The sequence below is a fragment of the Oncorhynchus gorbuscha genome, linkage group LG03 (assembly GCF_021184085.1).
Source record: "Oncorhynchus gorbuscha isolate QuinsamMale2020 ecotype Even-year linkage group LG03, OgorEven_v1.0, whole genome shotgun sequence".
NCBI lineage: Eukaryota > Metazoa > Chordata > Actinopteri > Salmoniformes > Salmonidae > Oncorhynchus > Oncorhynchus gorbuscha.
In genome coordinates this window covers 12,820,461-12,843,050 of record NC_060175.1, presented here as the reverse complement: position 1 = coordinate 12,843,050, position 22,590 = coordinate 12,820,461, and the positions used below count along the sequence as shown (strand labels likewise).

Below are 22,590 nucleotides of genomic sequence, written 5' to 3'. Positions count from 1 at the left end.
TAAGTGATGATGCATGGCCCGGAGCCTCCAGTGATGATGCATGGCCCGAAGCCTCCAGTGATGATCCATGGCCCGGAGCCTCCAGTGATGATCCATGGCCCGGAGCCTCCAGTGATGATCCATGGCCCAGATCCTCCAGAGACGATCCAAGGTCCAGAGTCTCCAGCGACAGTCTGCAGTCCAGAGCCTCCAGCGATGGTCTGCAGTCCAGAGCCACTGTCACGCCCTGACCTTAGAGAGCCTTTTTATTCTCTATTTGGTTAGGTCAGGGTGTGACTATGGTGGGCAATCTATTTTGTAGTTCTATGTTGGCCTGCTATGGTTCCCAATCCGAGGCAGCCGTCTATTGTTGTCTCTGATTGGGGATCATACTTAGGCAGCCTTTTTTCCATCTTAGTTTGTGGGATCTTGATTTTGTATAGTTGCTGTGTAGCCTGCAGAACTTTACGTTCGTTTTGTATTTTGTTCTTTTTTCAGTGTTCATTGTAATGAAAGTAAGATGTTCGCCTACCACACTGCACCTTGGTCTCCTCATTCAAACGATGAACAAAACAAAAGGTCGATGGCTCGTATATAAGGTGTCTAGCTGAGTCAAAACATTTGATTTCCCCAGTAGTTCGAGTTTAACAGCGTTGTGTATATGTGATGCACAATTCCCATGTTTAGAGACCCTTTCAGACAGATGTTTTAAATCCTTAAAACCAGACTTGGACCACGCACACTCTCCATTGAATAGCAGGCAAAGGAATCAAATAGTGATTGCTTTGAGATCCTTGTAGTTAGCCACTGCTTCCTTCCAAACCACTCGTAGTTGAGTTTGTGAGTTCCGACTTGTTGTGTAATGTTTATGGCAAATGAACACAGAGACGTTGTATCTATAATTTCTCTTCATATGATAAGCATGGAAAAGGATTTGCCAGTAGATTGTCAACGTGATTCATGATGATGACTGCTTGTCTAGCTTGCTTGCTAAGATTTTGAAAGTATGATGTTGACATGATCAGTCCAATCAAAGCTACGGTAGAAACGGTAGAAAAAAAATGTGATTTGATGTAATTTTATCTTTAGCCAATGACCTTCAGCCTTCTTGGTTGGGCACTTCTACTGTAAATCTATGGCGGCACCCAAATGGGCTTGAACGTTCTAGCTCTAACCACTAGGCAGGTAGCCTAGCCACTAGGGAGGTAGCCTAGTGGTTAAACCATTGGGCCAGAAGCCAAAAGGTTGCTGATTGAATCCCCGAGCTGACAAGTTAATAAAAAATCTGTCGTTCTTCTCCTGAACAACGCAGTTAACACACTGTTCTTAGTCATTGTTGATAAGAATTTGTTCTTAAGGGACATGCCTATTTAAATTTACTTAAGAAAGCAGAAAGATGTGGCTTTGTATGTGGCTTTATTAACTCAATATATATATATATATTTTTTTTTTACATTGTTTGCAAACTTATATGTGACACCAAAAAAGATTTCAGATTATTATTATTATTTTTATTTAGTAGGTGTGGCTCAAAACCACTGGTGGGTAAAGCTTTGATTGAGAAAATGATGAGATCAAACTGTTCTGCTCCCTCACCTAAAAATCACCATTTCACCACTGACTATATAGCCGATTTCAATTGTCACCGCTGAGACAATCACGTTACAAAGTCAGAAATAAGTTGTACAGAATTTAAAGTGGGACTGCTGTCGCAAATCCATTAAAAGGTGGGCCTGCCTCCTGACCATAATATACCAGGGACTTCCAAGTCAATATAACTAAACTGATACTAAGTATCAGTTTATCATTAAACATTAGATATTTTCAACTGTGTGTATTGTTTTTCACAATACAAAAATCAACTTACATTGCTACATCAAACATGTCTAACAAAACAAAACACAGGCATTAAAAAGAAAATACTCAAAAACACACTAAATATAAATAAAATAATACAAAAAATAAACCATTTTAGTGCAATTGTATTCACTCTGAAAATATCTTATTATAATGATTCAGGAAGATGTTATTCTTGTTGTTATTCACTGGGGTTAATGTTTTAATAAGATAATTAAATTAAATCAGAAAAATGTGTAATTTTGGTATAGGATTTTGGAATTTTTGTTTGTGTATAAAGTATTTGGCAACAAGAATTAAAAAAACGAACAATCATTTCAGTGGTCTTATCATCATTGCAATAGCAACATATATCTTTCATGTCAAAAACATAGGCATTTTTTCAACTCTGTGTATGTTACTGTCGCACATGAGCCGAAAGCGCAACAATGGGACTCTAACGTCTATCACCACAGCAACAGTAATAGTCAGACAACATTCCAAATGGAAGAGAATTCATTAATTCATTCTTTCAGAATTCTAAATCCTTTGCAATCTACAAAAATTATTGAGCGCGTTTCTATGAGCAATCCAATGGCATATTTTTACACCACAACGAAGAAGATTTCACTTCAGGTACCGAGACCCAAAAGTGCGATGATTAACCGCGACATCAACTCGAAGAGTGTACCGAGGCCCAAAAGTGCGATGATTAACCGCGACATCAACTCGAAGAGTGTACCGAGGCCCAAAAGTGCAGTTTACCGTGACCCGTCGAAGAAAGTCAAGTTCAGTCTTGGTGCCAGGCTGCGTGAAACGGGAGAGATGTTCGTTGTGCCCGACTGCCACCACAATATGAGCATCAGAGAGCTAAAAAACACCATGGAATTAGTGGTTGGGATTCCCACAGACTTCCAGAGAGTATGCTACCTGGATAATGGTAAAATAAATACCTTTGATGTAATTTGCTTGTTTAACTGTTGACATATGTTAATGAGAAATGGGGAGATGTTGTTGATTAATTGATTAGATATGTATTCATAGATTTTTATTGGGTTTAATGAAGTTAGAATCACGGACCTTATAAATCTCAAACGTAGGCTAGCAGTGACAGGCCCGTCATGGTGAACATTTTATTGAGGGTGTTTTCCAGTCAGACTAATTATCTAATGATGTGCTTCTCTGACCAGACCTAATGTATACTCTCTCCAACCAACAGGTGACCTATGTGATGACACCACTATCCACTGTAATGACATCGTCCCTGGAACTACTGTCACCCTGATGATCTGGCCTTATGATGGATGGTCTGAGCTTGTGATCGCTGCAGCTACTGGGGATGTATTCAAGGTGATGTGGCTTGAAAGAAGAACCTAGAATAGTCTACAGCAGTCCTACACAGAGACTCTCTATGTCTCAGGTCATTATTGATCATAGTTTTTTTAAAAGTAGGCTTCTGAGTGGTTCAGTGGTCTACGGCACTGCATCTCAGTGCAAGAGGTGTCACTACAGACCCTGGTTCAATTCCAGGCTATATCACAACCGGCCATGTTTGGGAGTCCCATAGGGCGGCGCACAATTGACCCAGCGTCGTCCGGGTTAGGGGTTTGGCCAGGGTAGGCTGTCATTGTAAATAAGAATTGGTTCTTAACTGTCTTGCCTAGTTAAATAAAGGTTAAAAACCATCATCACCTAATAGCATTACTGCATTTCTTTACAAGACTTGCTGAATGATCCACCTCCTTATTTGATCTAATGTGTCTAGCCTGTAATTACTGCACATCTAAACAGCATGTCACAGCTGTTATTACAACCTGTAAACCTTATTTACTTCACTCTTCCCTTTTTTTAGGATGAACATTTCCATCAACTTTCCATCAACTTTTCACACACAACTTTTCACACATATAAATTCTCTTTATTTCATGTAGCTCAAGAGTGTGATGTCCAAACCAGCACCGCCACATTCCTCCCATCTCAGTGCTATCGGTTCTATGAGTGGATCTCCTTCCTGGCTCTCTCACCGTCTCTTCTCTGCTCTGTTCATCAGTGCCCACCGTGGACACATGCCCGCTGTCCGCTTCCTGCTCCAACAAGGTACCCACCACCGTAGAGGCAAAACATCTGGATATCACCGGCACACTGGAAAAACCTTGTATCTCACTTGGGGTGATTTTGATAAATATTATTTTGACATAAATGTAGACATCCCTCACAGAGGCATGATGCCCATATGGGGCACAGGGGCAGGTACCCCCTCAGATATATATTTTTGTTGTTGTTGTTTTTTGTTGTTGAAGTTTTACTCCTTTTTCTCCCCAATTTCGTGGTATCCAATTGTTTTTAGTAGCTACTATCTTGTCTCATCGCTACAACTCCCGTACGGGCTCGGGAGAGACGAAGGTTGAAAGTCATGCGTCCTCCGATACACAGCATAACCAAGCCGCACTGCTTCTTAACACAGCGCGCATCCAACCCGGAAGCCAGCCGCACCGATGTGTCGGAGGAAACACCATGCAAGGATATCCCTACCGGCCAGGCCCTCCCTAACCCGGACGACGCTAGGTTAGCACGCACTGCGCCCGGCCTGCCATAGGAGTCGCTGGTGCGCGATGAGACAAGGATATCCCTACCGGCCAGGCCCTCCCTAACCCGGACGACGCTAGGTTAGCGCGCACTGCGCCCGGCCTGCCATAGGAGTCGCTGGTGCGCGATGAGACAAGGATATCCCTACCGGCTAGGCCCTCCCTAACCCGGACGACGCAGTGCCAATTGTGCGTCGCCCCATGGACCTCCCGGTCGCGGCCGGTTATGACACGAACCCAGAGTCTCTGATGGCACAGCTGGCGCTGCAGTACAGCGCCCTTGGCCATTGCGCCACCCGGGAGGCCCCCCCTCAGATATTTAACAAAAAAACATGTAATACTCTCTGTTATACTACTAGCCACTTAGCAATTTTATGAAGTTGGCTTTAGCTAGCAGAGATTGGTTCCCGATCTCCCAAGTACCAAGAAGCCAATTCAGCCTATCAATCAAGTAAGAGTAGCTAGCTTGTGTACTGTAACTATCTTAGCTGGCATGCCTGCTGGCAAGGTTGGTAGACATTAGAAACGCAAGCACTAAATGTACTGACTAAGACTCGTATTCATTTCAATCTTTTACCCAGATTTTAGGAAGAAATGCAGATAAGCATATTTACTTCATTAGAATAAAAGAACCACCAGTCAGGAGGATACAGACAGCTCAAGAGTTATGCTTAGATATGCAGAAATATATTGAGTTACTATTTTTTTTTTACATGGAATTAGGCATAATGATTATGGCTGTAGATTGCAGAAAAAAAGCTGTTTCAAGTGTTTGAAAAAGCTAAACTCTACAATTTATGGACGAGGGAACTAGCCCCCCTCCAGACTACAGTCGTGGAATATTCTAATCAAGTGAGAGAGACTGTCATTTCTTCAAACAATCGTCTTCATTCAATATCGATTCATTATTGGAATAATGAGACTAGTCAACCCAACACTCTTGGGCCGAGCAGCCTAACCTTCACAGAAATGATCTTTATATAGAAAGAATGCTTAGTCATGGCTGGTTTCACCCCTCAATTGCAGAGCTCCATAAGCCACTTTGGGTTTTTTATTTATTTTACCTTTATTTAACTAGGCAAGTCAGTTAAGAACAAATTCTTATTTTCAATGATGGCCTAGGAACAGTGGGTTAACTGCCTGTTCAAGGGCAGAACGACAGATTTTGTACCTTGTCAGCTCGGGGATTTGAACTTGCAACCTTTCAGTTACTAGTCCAATGCTCTAACCACTAGGCTACCCTGTGGTCATTTGCACGGGGGTGTTGTTTTAACCACACCTTGGCTTAGTTTCCCAGATTCCAGGATGATTAGAAAAATAAGGGATTGTTCTAAACTCTTCCAGGCCATCTCGCTTACACTGACCACATCTTATCTCTGGAATGCCAGCTGTGGGTTTTTAGGCTCCTCTCAGTTTACACAGACATAGATGAGAACTATCTAAAAACTCTAAAATATTGCATAAAACAAGCATTAGTTGCATAAACAATATTAAAACATAATATTGTAATTTTGCTACCATTACCACCCCCAGCCATCCTCACATACTTTGTTCCCCCTCAGATTTGTGTGTGCATGATGCCCCTGATTCCCCTCCATGCTCTGTGAAAGAATTTTTTTTTCTGTAGGACTAATATAAATAATAATAAAAAATGCCTTTTGTGAACTTTAATTAGTAAATAACAATACGTCTGAAAAAGATGATTTATTATTTTTAATTCCTAAACATTTCACTTTTTGGAGATACAGGGTTGTTCTGGTACGCTGGCAATATCTGGGTTATGTTAATTAGGCCATGCAACAGAAACGTTTGGCAGAAGAAAGCAAAAGTCAAGCCAGTTTGTTGTTCTAGTCCGTTTTCTTTCTGTATGCCTAACAAAATTGACCCTGTTATCTAGGGGCCAACGTTAAGGGCCAGACTCCCCTGGGGCGCGGGGCCCTCCACGCGGCAGCCGCCCAGGGCCAGTTGCAGTCTATCCAGGAGCTACTGGTGCGCGGTGCCCCACACCAACTGGAGGACGCTGAGGGCATGACAGCTCGGAGAACCGCCATGCGCTGGGGCCAGAGGAAGAGCACCCGGCAGCTCTTCCTCTTCCACTGGCAGGAGCGTGCGCAGGGCGTGCGCCTCAAGCCTCACCTGGATGAGACAGAGCTGTTCGCCCACCAGAAACATGACTCCCAGCTACGCACCTGGCACCGCGGTGCCCACGCTCAGAGATACATGGCCCACCTGGGTCGCTGTAGCCGTGGGGTGGAGGGAAGGGTGGAAGTGAGGCAGCTGGGGCCGCCGCAGAACACGGCCATGAGGGCCCAGGCAAGGAGGGCGTGGATGGGGGATGCGTGACCAGAGCTGCATGTCAAGAACAGGGCAGATGGCCAAGAGCCTGGTCCTGGAGAGCCATGTACACAGGATTTTATTCCAGCCCAGCACGAACACACCAGTTCCTAACTACTCTGGATTGAATCGCATGAGCAGTCGGATCATTTGAATCAGATGTGTTAGTGTTGGGTTGGAACAAAAGCCTGCTAACAGACAATGTTTCCCCCTTGTTCATTTAGTCAGAAGTTTGCCTACGTCGGACGTTGAGTAAGTGCTTTCGCAATGGTTCCGAGCAGCAAAACTCCCTTCATGAAATTATCAAGAAGCAGAAAAGTAGATGAACTGACATTTATAATCAAGATAAACCAGTGAAAAAAAGGTGCAGCAAAAAGGTGTAATCACATTAGTCAGAGATGGGGAATAAGATGTCTTGAGCAACCTGGATGATAGAATGTGACACTGCTTATTGGTGAATACAAGTAGAAACCAGAGAGATGAGAACAAAGTACCTTTAATGTTTAAAGTACCTTTAAAAAAATGTTTTTTTAAGTTTAACGTACCTTTAACGTTTAAATGATTGTAGTTATGAACTGTTCTATCAAACAAATGTATTGCCGTTCCACCATGGCAACATTCAGTGCCTTCGGAAAGTATTCAGACACCTTTACTTTTTTTCACAGCCTTTTTCTAAAATGTATTAAGTTCTTTTTTTCCACATCAATCTACACACAGTACTTAATAATGACAAAGCAACTTTTTGCAAATGTATTTTAAAAAACAGATTCCTTATCTGTAGGTACATAGTTATTCAGACTCTTTGCTATGAGACTCAAAATTGAGCTCAGGTGCATCCTGTTTCCATTGATCATCCTTCAGATGTTTTTACAACTTGATTGGAGTCCCCCTGTGGTAAATTAAATTGGACATGATTTGGAAAGGCAGACACCTGTTTATATAAAGTTGACAGTGCATGTCAGAGCAAAAACCAAGCTATGAGGTAGAATGAATTGTCCGTAGAACTCGGAGACAGGATTGTGTCGAGGCACAGATCTGGGAAAGGCTACCAAAACATTTCTGCAGCATAGAATGTCCCCAAGAACACAGTGGCCTCCATCACTCTTAAATAGAAGTTTGGAACCACCAAGACTAGCCGCCCGGCCAAACTGCCCAATCGAGGTAGAAGGGCCTTGGTCAAGGAGGTGACCAAGAACCCGATGGTCACTCTGACAGAGCTCCAGAGTTCTGCAGCTCTCCACCAATCAGGCCTTTATGATAGAGTGGCTAGACCGAAGCCAAGATTTTCTGGTGTGATGAAACCAAGATTGAACTCTTTGGCCTGAATGCCAAGCGTCACTTCTGGAGGAAACCTGGCATCATCCCTACGGTGAAGCATGGTGGTGGCAGCATCATGCTGTGGGGATGTTTTTCAGCGGTAGGGACTGGGATACTAGTCAGGATCAAGGTAAAGATGAACGGAGCAAATTATAGAGTGATGGTTGATGAAAACCTGCTCCTAGAGCGCTCAGACCTGGCCGGAGGTTCACCTTCCAACAGGACAACAACCATAAGCGCATAGTTAAGACAATGTAGGAGTGGCTTCGGGTACAAGTCTCTGAATGTCCTTTAGTGGCTGAGCCAGAGCCTGGACTTGAACCCGATCAAACATCTCTGGAGAAAGTGAAGAGGTCTGAATACTTTCAAAATGCACTGAATACAGGGGAGTGATGGTAGTATTAATATTTGATGTGTCATTTGCCCTGCATAGAAGTCCAGATGTATATAGATTTCAATAGTGTCTATTTTTGATTTTGTATACATATCAATACATTCTCCATGTCATTATATTATCCATGCCAATATATTCTATATGTCAATATATTATCCATATCAATACATTCTCCATGTCATTATATTATCCATGCCAATATATTCTATATGTCAATATATTATCCATATCAATACATTCTCCATGTCTTATATTCTCCATGCCAATATATTCTATATGTCAATATATTATCCATATCAATATATTATCCATATCAATATATTATCCATATCAATATATTATCCATATCAATATATTATCCATGTCAATATATTATCCATGCCAATATATTATCCATGTCATTATATTCTATATGTCAATATATTATCCATGTCATTATATTCTATATATCAATATATTATCCATATCAATATATTATCCATATCAATATATTACCCATATCAATATATTACCCATATCAATATATCATCCATGTCATTATCTTCTACTTGTCAATATTTTCCTGTGTATTTCCTTCATTCTTCTGTACCTTTTGTTCATTTCTCGTGTGTATTTATTTTATATGACATAGTATTACTGCAACGCTGTAGTCTGTGCAACTGAAAGATACACTCTGATTCGATCTGAAATAGTTGCCAATTTGGCCAGTAGAAGGTCTAAATGTCCATTTGAGCCAGAATCATGGAAGGGGAATGACATTAAGGTCTGAAAGGCACGGAGATTATGATCACTTGCCCAAAAATGTAAAGTAGTTATTTTCACCTATACACAGGGGAGGAATCAGAAAGACCGTTCTAGTGAAAGGGTGTGTATTTTTCTGTGTGATGTTTGAGACATTCTTATGACACGGGTAGGGCTCCCTTTAAAAGCCCTGGCATCCTTTCATTACTTACACTACTGCAGTACTACAACAAGCAACTGCATCTACTTACCAACACAACCACGTGAGAGACAGCTTCAATGGGTTTTGGTAAGTCAACAAACACTGCTCGTTGCAAGATTTTTCAGATGCTGAAAAATGTGGATATTGTATTGTCAAGGTAGCCTATGTCATGTTTAGTGACAGAGGGTAATTTAGTACAGTGAATGGGTAATTGGGTAACTTGACTTGTAGAATGGAAGATCATCCTTGTTGGTGTTTGTTCTTCTGTTAAATTAATATGATTTCTGACAGCTTTTATTATTTATGAGCCATTAGAGAAAATATGCAACGTTGGTCTGTAGTGTTTTGCATAGATAACACGTCAGCAAATTATATAAACATTTACAGATAGGGGCAGATCAGCAAATGTTACAGCTGGACTTGTAGATCTGCTGCTGTCTTTGTACATACAGTATTTGAAGACAGGTATACTGTAGTTTACTATAATGTGTTACCTGTGCAATATACAGGCTTACTTTTGGGGGGGGGGGGATTCTCCCTGCCTTTAAGGGGCTGTTTTGATCACTAATCTTCTGCCATATTTCACTTGAATTATTGTCATAGGTTCCTCATTCCATTTCATACTGGCCCAACGCTGTCTTTTACATAGAGAACATATTCAATTATAGTCTTAATTCCTAAGTCTATGTATGGTCTTTCACCAAGTTTGTTTTTTTGCATATTTTTTCTGCATTATGCAAGGTCATAGGTCACAAGTGTTTTTACTATTCAGTGGTCTAAACTAGCCCAACTGACGTTCTGTTTCTGCTATGTTGCTGTCAGGAAACAAATGTGACAAACAAACATTGGGAAAGACAACGGAAAATGCAGAAACAGACACCCACACTAGAAAACAAAAAAAGTTGTATTATCAGGAAAAATGTAAAATCTGAATTTTGGGATAATTCAGTTTCAAATTAAAAATATATATAGTATCTATATATTTATTAATTTCTTTCTTTCTTGAAGACGTTGGAAAATTAGAGCTCCACTGTGAGAAGAACAACAAAGCCCACAAAACCAATGACATCTCAGTGAACAGACTGATAGTCAGGAGAGGCCAGTCCTTCCTGGTCACCTTTGACTTCCATGGCTCCTTCAGATCCACAACAGACTTACTGGAGCTGACGGTGGAGACAGGTGAGTTAGAATAGAAAATAGAATAACTTTAATTATCTCTGCTATTTATTAGTGCTGTTTGTATTAGTTTCCCATATGTTAGTCCTGGACTAAAACACAAGGATGAATCTAGGCTAGGGCAGGGAAACCGGCACTATGTTAGTCCCCTTTGACAAGACAGACACGTGCAGTAATAAAGATATTAAAGATATTAAAACTAATCCTTGTATGTGTTGTAGATAGCTGAGTTGGGGTCAATTCAATCTTATCTAAAGACTGAATTGCACCACTGACAGGATTTGAGATACCTCCACTTGTACTGTATATGTACTGTACTCCTGACATCAAAGTTACGCTGTCAGAAAATATTGAATCAAATACACAGTGTATAAAACATTAGGAACACCTGCTCTTTCCATGACATAGACTGACCAGGTGAATCCAGATGAAAGTTATGATCCCTTATTGAATCCACTTCAATCAGTGTAGATGAAAGGGAGGAGAGGGTTAAAGAAGGATTTCTAAGCCTTGAGACAACAGAGACTAGATTTAAGTGCCTTTGAACAGGGAATGGTAGTAGGTGCCAAGCGCACCAGTTTGAGTGTGTCAAGAACTGCAATGCTTCTGGGTTTTTCACACAAAACAGTTTCCCATGTGTATCAAGAATGGTTCACCACCCAAAGGACATCCCCAACTGTGAGAAGCATTGGCATTAACATGGACGAGAATCCCTGAGGAACGCTTTCGACACCATGTAGTGTTCATACCCCGACGAATTGAGGCTGGTCTGAGGGCAAATGGGGACAACTAAATGTTCTTCCATTTTTTCCTACTGGACACAACATCCTCCCTTCTCCATCCAGGACCCCAGCCTTCAGAGGCATTGGGGACCAGGTCAGTGTTCGGGCTACCTGAGGGCTGTGGGAAGGGTTCCTCCTGGAAGGTCAAGGTACACCAGGGTTCAGTGCTCCCGGCGGGTTCAATCACCCTGGACATCACCAGCCCAGCAGATGCCCCAGTGGGAGAGTACAGCCTGTCTGTAAAGAACAGCGCCACCACCTCAGTGGGCAGCAGTCTGGGAAAGCTCCTTCTGCTGTTTAATCCCTGGTGCCAAGGTAAAGACAATTCAATTCAAAACAACTTCATTATCCCTCATGGGGAATTCTGGGACAATTAATTCACTTCCTGTGAATGAGATTTGAGAGTATTTTAAAGCATATGTAATACATTATAATTAAGTATAAAGCATTCCTAAAAATGTTAACTAGAACTGTGATAAATTCATATTTTTAATCACATAAAGGAGAACAAATGTGGTGAATGCATCAACACAGCCATGGTAACACACAGTCATTATTTGATACAGTATCCAGGGGGTGTCAAATGCTGCATTCCTGAATGTTCTTATCAGTTTAACTGCTGGAAATGGCTAACTTTACAGAGATTGTTGTAACCCATGTCTCTGTATGGTTTGGAAAGACGCCTCATAACTGTTTTGGGACATAATAGAACACAGATACAAACAATGGGCCACAACATCCAGAGCCACATTATATGAATGACAGTCTGTGGTTATGAATGCAGTTCTCTAATATCAAAATGGTTGCATTGCTGTTGAAACCATGTGATGAGTTCATTGGTAGCACAGCCTATTAGCACAGCTTGGTCGCACAGCCTGGTAGCACAGCTTGATAGCACAGCCTCGCAGCACACCCTGGCAGCACAGATTGGTAGCACAGCCTATTAGCATGGATTGGTAGTGCAGCCTGGTAGCACAGCTTGGTAACGGCTTCGGAACATTCTGGTAACACAGCCTGATAACACAGCCTGATAACACAGTCTGGTAACATCCTGGTGTAACGGATGTGAAACGGCTAGCTTAGTTAGCTGTGTGCGCTAAATAGCGTTTCAATCGGTTACGTCACTTGCTCTGAGACCTTGAAGTAGTAGTTCCCCTTGCTCTGCAAGGGCCGCAGCTTTTGTGGAGCGATGGGTAACGATGCTTCGAGGGTGACTGTTGTCGATGTGTGCAGAGGGTCCCTGGTTCGCGCCAGTGTAACGGATGTGAAACGGCTAGCTTAGTTAGCGGTGTGCGCTAAATAGCGTTTCAATCGGTTACATCACTTGCTCTGAGACCTTGAAGTAGTGTTTCCCCTTGCTCTGCAAGGTCCGCGGCTTTTGTGGAGCGATGGGTAACGACGCTTCGTGGGTGACTGTTGTTGATGTGTGCAGAAGGTCCCTGGTTCACGCCCGGGTATGGGCGAGGGGACGGTTTAAAATTATACTGTTATACCCCATCATAGCACTGAGACGGCACTTGTGAAGGTGGTAAATGACATTTTGATGGCATCGGACCGAGGCTCTGCATCTGTCCTCGTGCTCCTAGACCTTAGTGCTGCTTTTGATACCATCGATCACCACATTCTTTTGGAGAGATTGGAAACCCAAATTGGTCTACACGGACATGTTCTGGCCTGGTTTAGGTCTTATCTGTCGGAAAGATATCAGTTTGTCTCTGTGAATGGTTTGTCCTCTGACAAATCAACTGTACATTTCGGTGTTCCTCAAGGTTCTGTTTTAGGACCACTATTGTTTTCACTATATATTTTACCTCTTGGGGATGTTATTCGAAAACATAATGTAAACTTTCACTGCTATGCGGATGACACACAGCTGTACATTTCAATGAAACATGGTGAAGCACCAAAATTGCCCTCGCTAGAAGCATGTGTTTCAGACATAAGGAAGTGGATGGCTGCAAACTTTCTACTATTAAACTCGGACAAAACAGAGATGCTTGTTCTAGGTCCCAAGAAACAAAGAGATCTTCTGTTGAATCTGACAATTAATCTTAATGGTTGTACAGTCATCTCAAATAAAACTGTGAAGGACCTCGGCGTTACTCTGGACCCTGATCTCTCTTTTGAAGAACACATCAAGACCATTTCGAGGATAGCTTTTTTCCATCTACGTAACATTGCAAAAATCAGAAACTTTCTGTCCAAAAATGATGCAGAAAAATTAATCCATGCTTTTGTCACTTCTAGGTTAGACTACTGCAATGCTCTATTTTCCGGCTACCCGGATAAAGCACTAAATAAACTTCAGTTAGTGCTAAATACGGCTGCTAGAATCCTGACTAGAACCAAAAAATTTGATCATATTACTCCAGTGCTAGCCTCTCTACACTAGCTTCCTGTCAAAGCAAGGGCTGATTTCAAGGTTTTACTGCTAACCTACAAAGCATTACATGGGCTTGCTCCTACCTACCTCTCTGATTTGGTCCTGCCGTACATACCTATACGTACGCTACGGTCACAAGACGCAGGCCTCCTAATTGTCCCTAGAATTTCTAAGCAAACAGCTGGAGGCAGGGCTTTCTCCTATAGAGCTCCATTTTTATGGAACGGTCTGCCTACCCATGTCAGAGACGCAAACTCGGTCTCAACCTTTAAGTCTTTACTGAAGACTCATCTCTTCAGTGGGTCATATGATTGAGTGTAGTCTGGCCCAGGAGTGGGAAGGTGAACGGAAAGGCTCTGGAGCAACGAACCGCCCTTGCTGTCTCTGCCTGGCCGGTTCCCCTTTTTTCCACTGGGATTCTCTGCCTCTAACCCTGTTACGGGGGCTGAGTCACTGGCTTGCTGGGGCTCTCTCGTGCCGTCCCTGGGGGGGGGGATGCGTCACCTGGGTGGGTTGATTACAACCCGGTCGCATTCCGCTTCGCTCCACAGGTAGTATCACATTTTTCATTTCATTTCATTACAGCACAACGGTTTGATTTGTTTGATCGTAGCTAGCTACATAGCTAGCTACATAGCCGTCTGTGTATCAAAGATAATTGTGTAGTCTAGAGCGATTTTCTAGGTTAGCTAGCCAGCTATTGTCGTTCTTTTAACGCAACGTAACGTAATCAACACTGCTAGCTAGCCAGCTAGCCCCCGAATAGCAGCACTGTAGAAACTACTACACTCAACGGAACGACTTGATTAGTGTAGTGTCAACAACGCAGCCACTGTCAGCTAGCCTACAAAGTCAACAACGCAGCCACTGCCAGCTAGCCTACTTCAGCAGTACTGTATCATTTTTAATAATTTTAGTCAATAAGATTCTTGCTACGTAAGCTTAACTTTCTGAACATTCGAGACGTGTAGTCCACTTGTCATTCCAATCTCCTTGCATTAGCGTAGCCTCTTCTGTAGCCTGTCAACTATGTGTCTGTCTATCCCTGTTCTCTCCTCTCTGCACAGACCATACAAACGCTCCACACCGCGTGGCCGCTGCCACCCTAATCTGGTGGTCCCAGCGCGCACGACCCACGTGGAGTTCCAGGTCTCCGGTAGCCTCTGGAACTGCCGATCTGCAGCCAACAAGGCAGAGTTAATCTCAGCCTATGCCTCCCTCCAGTCCCTCGACTTCTTGGCACTGACAGAAACATGGATCACCACAGATAACACTGCTACTCCTACTGCTCTCTCTTCGTCCGCCCACGTGTTCTCGCACACCCGAGAGCTTCTGGTCAGCGGGGTGGTGGCATAGGGATCCTTATCTCTCCCATGTGGTCATTCTCTCTTTCTCCCCTTACCCATCTGTCTATCGCCTCCTTTGAATTTCATGCTGTCACAGTTACCAGCCCTTTCAAGCTTAACATCCTTATCATTTATCGCCCTCCAGGTCCCCTCGGAGAGTTCATCAATGAGCTTGATGCCTTGATAAGCTCCTTTCCTGAGGACGGCTCACCTCTCACAGTTCTGGGCGACTTTAACCTCCCCATGTCTACCTTTGACTCATTCCTCTCTGCCTCCTTCTTTCCACTCCTCTCCTCTTTTGACCTCACCCTCTCACCTTCCCCCTACTCACAAGGCAGGCAATACGCTCGACCTCATCTTTACTAGATGCTGTTCTTCCACTAACCTCATTGCAACTCCCCTCCAAGTCTCCGACCACTACCTTGTATCCTTTTCCCTCTCGCTCTCATCCAACACTTCCCACACTGCCCCTACTCGGATGGTATCGCGCCGTCCCAACCTTCGCTCTCTCTCTCCCCCGCTACTCTCTCCTCTTCCATCCTATCATCTCTTCCCTCTGCTCAAACCTTCTCCAACCTATCTCCTGATTCTGCCTCCTCAACCCTCCTCTCCTCCCTTTCTGCATCCTTTGACTCTCTATGTCCCCTATCTTCCAGGCCGGCTCGGTCCTCCCCTCCCGCTCCGTGGCTTGACGACTCAATGCGAGCTCACAGAACAGGGCTCCGGAAGGCCGAGCGGAAATGGAGGAAAACTCGCCTCCCTGCGGACCTGGCATCCTTTCACTCCCTCCTCTCTACATTTTCCTCCTCTGTCTCTGCTGCTAAAGCCACTTTCTACCACTCTAAATTCCAAGCATCTGCCTCTAACCCTAGGAAGCTCTTTGCCACATTCTCCTCCCTCCTGAATCCTCCTCCCCCTTCCCCCCTCCTCCCTCTCTGCAGATGACTTCGTCAACCATTTTGAAAAAGAAGATCGACGACATCCGATCCTCGTTTGCTAAGTCAAACAACACCGCTGGTTCTGCTCACACTGCCCTACCCTGTGCTCTGACCTCTTTCTCCCCTCTCTCTCCAGATGAAATCTCGCGTCTTGTGACGGCCGGCCGCCCAACAACCTGCCCGCTCGACCCTATCCCCTCCTCTCTTCTCCAGACCATTTCCGGAGACCTTCTCCCTTACCTCACCTCGCTCATCAACTTATCCCTGACCGCTGGCTACGTCCCTTCCGTCTTCAAGAGAGCGAGAGTTGCACCCCTTCTGAAAAAACCTACACTCGATCCCTCCGATGTCAACAACTACAGACCAGTATCCCTTCTTTCTTTTCTCTCCAAAACTCTTGAACGTGCCGTCCTTGGTCAGCTCTCCTGCTATCTCTCTCAGAATGACCTTCTTGATCCAAATCAGTCAGGTTTCAAGACTAGTCATTCAACTGAGACTGCTCTTCTCTGTATCACGGAGGCGCTCCGCACCGCTAAAGCTAACTCTCTCTCCTCTGCTCTCATCCTTCTAGACCTATCGGCTGCCTTCGATACTGTGAACCATCAGATCCTCCTCTCCACCCTCTCCGAGTTGGGCATCTCCGGCGCGGCCCACGCTTGGATTGCGTCCTACCTGACAGGTCGCTCCTACCAGGTGGCGTGGCGAGAATCTGTCTCCTCACCACGCGCTCTCACCACTGGTGTCCCCAGGGCTCTGTTCTAGGCCCTCTCCTATTCTCGCTATACACCAAGTCACTTGGCTCTGTCATAACCTCACATGGTCTCTCCTATCATTGCTATGCAGACGACACACAATTAATCTTCTCCTTTCCCCCTTCTGATGACCAGGTGGCGAATCGCATCTCTGCATGTCTGGCAGACATATCAGTGTGGATGACGGATCACCACCTCAAGCTGAACTTCGGCAAGACGGAGCTGCTCTTCCTCCCGGGGAAGGACTGCCCGTTCCATGATCTCGCCATCACGGTTGACAACTCCATTGTGTCCTCCTCCCAGAGCGCTAAGAACCTTGGCGTGATCCTGGACAACAAACTGTCGTTCTCAACTAACATCAAGGCGGTGGCCCGTTCCTGTAGGTTCATGCTCTACAACATCCGCAGAGTACGACCCTGCCTCACACAGGAAGCGGCGCAGGTCCTAATCCAGGCACTTGTCATCTCCCGTCTGGATTATTGCAACTCGCTGTTGGCTGGGCTCCCTGCCTTTGCCATTAAACCCCTACAACTCATCCAGAACGCCGCAGCCCGTCTAGTGTTCAACCTTCCCAAGTTCTCTCACGTCACCCCGCTCCTCCGCTCTCTCCACTGGCTTCCAGTTGAAGCTCGCATCCGCTACAAGACCATGGTGCTTGCCTACGGAGCTGTGAGGGGAACGGCACCTCAGTACCTCCAGGCTCTGATCAGGCCCTACACCCAAATAAGGGCACTGCGTTCATCCACCTCTGGCCTGCTCGCCTCCCTACCACTGAGGAAGTACAGTTCCCGCTCAGCTCAGTCAAAACTGTTCGCTGCTCTGGCTCCCCAATGGTGGAACAAACTCCCTCACGACGCCAGGACAGCGGAGTCAATCACCACCTTCCGGAGACACCTGAAACCCCACCTCTTTAAGGAATACCTAGGATAGGATAAAGTAATCCTTCTCACCCCCTCCCCCCTTAAAATATTTAGATGCACTATTGTAAAGTGGTTGTTCCACTGGATGTCATAAGGTGAATGCACCAATTTGTAAGTCGCTCTGGATAAGAGCGTCTGCTAAATGACTTAAATGTAAATGTAAATGTCAATACTGTAAGTCACTCTGGATAAGAGTGTCTGTTAAGTGACTAAATTATAATGTTGCTAGCGAGCAGAGGAAGTCGAAAAGATGAAACACAGAAAGCTGTTGTGTAAAACACCTGTCTCCACATTTATATCTTAACTCTAAGGGCAACCATGGCATCCGTGACAGAGAGGGAGAAGCGTTCACCCATGTATTTGGGTAAGAGAGTCTATCTAGCTACAGTACTTTCTCCACATGTTGTTACTTTACAGGCTTATTCTAATATGTATTAAATAACTTTTTTCCCTCATCAATCTACACACAATGCCCCATTTGCAAATATATTCGAAATAAAAAACCTGTAATATCACATTTGCATAAGTATTCAGACCCTTTACGCAGTCCTTTTTTTTGAAGCACGTTTGGCAGCAATTACAGCCTTGAGTCTTCTTGGGTAGGACGCTACAAGTTTGCCACACCTGTACTTGGGGAGTTTCTCCCAATCTTCTCTGCAGATCCTCTCAATCTCTGTCAGGTTGGATGGGGAGCGTTGCTGCTCAGCTATTTGCAGGTCTCCCCAGAGATGTTAGATGGGGTTCAAGTCCGGGCTGTGGCTGGGCCACTCAAGGACATTCAGATACTTGTCCCGAAGCCTCTCCTGTGTTGTCTTGGCTGTGTGATTAGGGTTGTTATCCTGTTGGAAGGTGAACCTTCACCCCCAGTCTGAGGTCCTGAGCGCTCTGAAGCCTCTCCTGTGTTGTCTTGGCTGTGTGATTAGGGTTGTTATCCTGTTGGAAGGTGAACCTTCAGTCTGAGGTCCTGAGCGCTCTGAAGCCTCTCCTGTGTTGTCCAGGGTTGTTATCTGAGGTCCTGAGGTCCTGAGCTCTCTGAAGCCTCTCCTGTGTTGTCTTGGCTGTGTGATTAGGGTTGTTATCCTGTTGGAAGGTGAACCTTCACCCCCAGTCTGAGGTCCTGAGCTCTCTGAAGCCTCTCCTGTGTTGTCTTGGCTGTGTGATTAGGGTTGTTATCCTGTTGGAAGGTGAACCTTCACCCCCAGTCTGAGGTCCTGAGCGCTCTGAAGCCTCTCCTGTGTTGTCTTGGCTGTGTGATTAGGGTTGTTATCCTGTTGGAAGGTGAACCTTCACCCCCAGTCTGAGGTCCTGAGCTCTCTGAAGCCTCTCCTGTGTTGTCTTGGCTGTGTGATTAGGGTTGTTATCCTGTTGGAAGGTGAACCTTCACCCCCAGTCTGAGTTCTGTTGTGGAATTATTCTAATCAAAAGGAAAGACTTTTAGATTTCTTCAAAACAATCAAACTTGTCAATGACCCGCCCGTAAGTGATTCGTTGAGAGCCCAACCAGCAGGACAAAGCCACAGCATTTTATAGCAAAGTCCATCCTCCTGGATGTTCATGACAAATCACAAATGAGAGAATGTATACAAAGGTACATTTTTCTGTCATGCAACAGACATCAAGATGTACATAGTGCCAAATATCTGTCTCTAGTTAATTTACTGCTTGCTTATACAAAAATACTAATGCAACTTATAATACTAAATCCTTTTGATTAGAATAATTCCACGACAGTGCTTAGGGTCGTTGTCCTGTTGGAAGGTGGTGAAGATGGTGAACTTAACTAAACGACTGAGAGTTTGACTGTGTGATATTAGATTGCTTCTTGTGTAAATATTTTCTGTCCGAGCCCTCTGGAGCAGGTTTTCATCAAGGATCTCTCTGTACTTTGATCTGTTCATTTTCCCCTCGATCCTGACTTGTGTCCCAGTCCCTGCCACTGAAAACATCACCACAGCATGATGCTGCCTCCACCATGCTTCACTGTAGGGATGGTGCCAGGTTTCCTCCAGATGTGATGCATGGCATTCAGGCCAAAGAGTTAAATATTGGTTTCATCAGACCAGAGAATCTTGTTTTTCATGACTTGACTTTGTCTATGTAATCCTCTGTAATTGTGGTACATGTATTGTTGACTGGTGTGGCTTCTTCATGCATTTTAAATGATCAAATAAAATCAAATGCATAACTTGCATAAATATCCTGATTAACTTATTGTTCTTTCAGAATTCAAGTCTGTCACTCAAAGAAAGATTTCCAAACAGGCTTATGCCACTGTTAGTATCTGGCTGTATGTTCCACTAAAATACAAAGCATCTGGCTGTATGTCCCACTAAAATACAAAACATCTGGCTGTATGTCCCACTAAAATACAAAGCATCTGGCTGTATGTCCCACTAAAATACAAAGCATCTGGCTGTATGTCCCACTAAAATACAAAACATCTGGCTGTATGTCCCACTAAAATACAAAGCATCTGGCTGTATGTCCCCTAAAAATACAAAATAAAAGTGATAATGCCCAAATTAATCTGTAAATATTCATACACTCATGAAGAAAAATGTTTGTCAAATATTTGTCTTGCAGTAATGCAATATATCTGCTGTTAAAATGATATAGAGCATGTGTGTACACAAGAGGGAAGAACACACACTTCAGTAACATTCAACAAAGTCCCAGTCCATTGAGCTCAGGGTCAGAGAAAAGACCCCCAGTCCTCTTCACACACCTCTTTGTTTTCATTCACCTCATACACACATACCCACACTGCCACTCATCATCTAGCTGGACCCTTGAATCAGAGCTTTGATCTTCTGTAGGTTGTGATCCACAGCAACGTCCAAAAACTGCACCCAGTTCAGGTCTGCTTCTAAACACACGTGACTGGCCCTGAGGAGGAAGGAGGAGGAGAAGAGAGAGGGAGAGGGCTGTGTACCAGTAGAGGAAGGAGAAGAGAGGGAGAGGGCTGTGTACCAGTAGAGGAAGGAGAAGAGAGGGAGAGGGCTGTGTACCAGTAGAGGAAGGAGAAGAGAGGGAGAGGGCTGTGTACCAGTAGAGGAAGGAGAAGAGAGGGAGAGGGCTGTGTACTAGTAGAGGAAGGAGAAGAGAGAGAGAGGGCTGTGTACTAGTAGAGGAAGGAGAAGAGAGAGGGCTGTGTACTAGTAGAGGAAGGAGAAGAGAGAAAGAGAGAGGGCTGTGTACCAGTAGAGGAAGGAGAAGAGAGGGAGAGGGCTGTGTACCAGTAGATGGAGGAGAAGAGAGAAAGAGAGAGGGCTGTGTACCAGTAGAGGGAGGAGAAGAGATGGCTGTGTACCAGTAGAGGAAGGATAAGAGAGGGAGAGGGCTGTGTACCAGTAGAGGAATGAGAAGAGAGAGAGAGAGAAGGCTGTGTACTAGTAGAGGAAGGCAAATATGCCAAGAGAGGGCCACCCACCAAAACTCGCCAACCAGGCAAAGAGAGCATTAATCAGAGAGGCAACAAAGAGACCAAAGATAACCTTGAATCAAAATCAAATGTATTTATATAGCCCTTCGTACATCAGCTAATATCTCAAAATGCTGTACAGAAACTCAGCCTAAAACCCCAAACAGAAAGCAATGCAGGTGTAGAAGCACGGTGGCTAGGAAAAACAACTGAGAAAGGCCAAAACCTAGGAAGAAACCTAGAGAGGAACCAGGCTATGTGGGGTGGCCAGTCCTCTTCTGGCTGTGCCGGGTGGAGATTATAACAGAACATGGCCAAGATGTTCAAATGTTCATAAATGACCAGCATGGTCCAATAATAATAAGGCAGAACAGTTGAAACTGGAGCAGCAACACGGCCAGGTGGACTGGGGACAGCAAGGAGTCATCATGTCAAGTGGTCCTGAGGCATGGTCCTAGGGCTCAGGTCCTCAGAGAGAGAGAAAGAAAAAGAGAATTAGAGAGAGCACACATAAATTCACACGGGACACCGAATAGGACAGGAGACGTACTCCAGATATAACAAACTGACCCTAGCCCCCCGACACATAAACTACTACTAACCAGAAAAAAGCCATTGCTTAAAGAAAAGAATAAGCAAACACGTTTGGTGTTCGCCAAAAGGCATGTGGGAGACTCCCCAAACATATGGAAGGTACTCTGGTCATATGAGACTAAAATGTAGCTTTTTTTCCATCAAGGAGAAAGCTATGTCTGACGCAAACCCAACACCTCTCATCACCCCGAGAACAACATCCCCACAGTGAAGCATGGTGGTGGCAGGGACTGGGAAACTGGTCAGAATTGAAGGAATGATGGATGGGGCTAAATCCATGGAAATTCTTGAGGGAAACCTGTTTCAGTCTTCCAGAGATTTGAGACTGGGACAGAGTTTCACCATCCAGCAGGACAATGACCCTAAGCATACTGCTAAAGCAACCCTCGAGTGGTTTAAGGGGAAACATTTAAATATCTTGGAATGGTGTAGTCAAAGCCCAGACCTCAATCCAAATGGCGAATCTGTGGTAGAACTTAAAAATTGCTGTACACAAGCAGAACCCATCGAACTTGAAGGAGCTGGAGCAGTTTTGCCTTGAAGAATTGGCATAAATCCCAGTGGCTAGATTTGCCAAGCTTATAGAGACATATCTCAAGAGACTTGCAGCTGTAATTCCTGCAAAAGGTGTCTCTAACAAGGTATTGACTTTAGGGGGGTGAATAGTTACACTCGCATTAACATCTGCTAACCATGTGTGTATGTGACAAATAAAATTTGATTTGATTTTTAGTTATGCACTCTCAAGTTGTCTGTTTTTTTGTCTTATTTGTTGTTTGTTTCTCAATAGAAAATCATTTGCATCTTCAAAGTGGTAGGCATGTTGTGTAAATCAAATGATGCAAACCTCCAAAAAATCTATTTTAATTCCAGGTTGTAAGGCAACAAAA

At 44.2% G+C, this 22,590-nt stretch overlaps 1 protein-coding gene across 1 annotated transcript; it reads left to right on the top strand.

Moving 5' to 3' along the window:
- The first annotated feature begins 2,333 nt into the window (after positions 1-2,333).
- On the top strand, positions 2,334-7,215 carry LOC124018516 (ankyrin repeat domain-containing protein 60-like). Its single transcript, XM_046333851.1, has 4 exons — positions 2,334-2,755; positions 3,035-3,165; positions 3,747-3,912; positions 6,298-7,215. The coding sequence occupies exons 1-4, from the start codon at positions 2,398-2,400 to the stop codon at positions 6,741-6,743; spliced, it is 1,101 nt and encodes a 366-aa protein (XP_046189807.1). The 5' UTR covers positions 2,334-2,397; the 3' UTR covers positions 6,744-7,215.
- The last annotated feature ends 15,375 nt before the right edge of the window (positions 7,216-22,590 follow it).

Bases quoted from the DNA above. Each gene is read 5' to 3' on its own strand.
- LOC124018516 (XM_046333851.1), top strand. From the start codon at position 2,398: ATGAGCAATCCAATGGCATATTTTTACACCACAACGAAGAAGATTTCA. The intron at 2,756-3,034 runs GTAAAATAAATA...TCCAACCAACAG, and splicing joins AGTATGCTACCTGGATAATG to GTGACCTATGTGATGACACC. The intron at 3,913-6,297 runs GTACCCACCACC...CCTGTTATCTAG, and splicing joins CCGCTTCCTGCTCCAACAAG to GGGCCAACGTTAAGGGCCAG.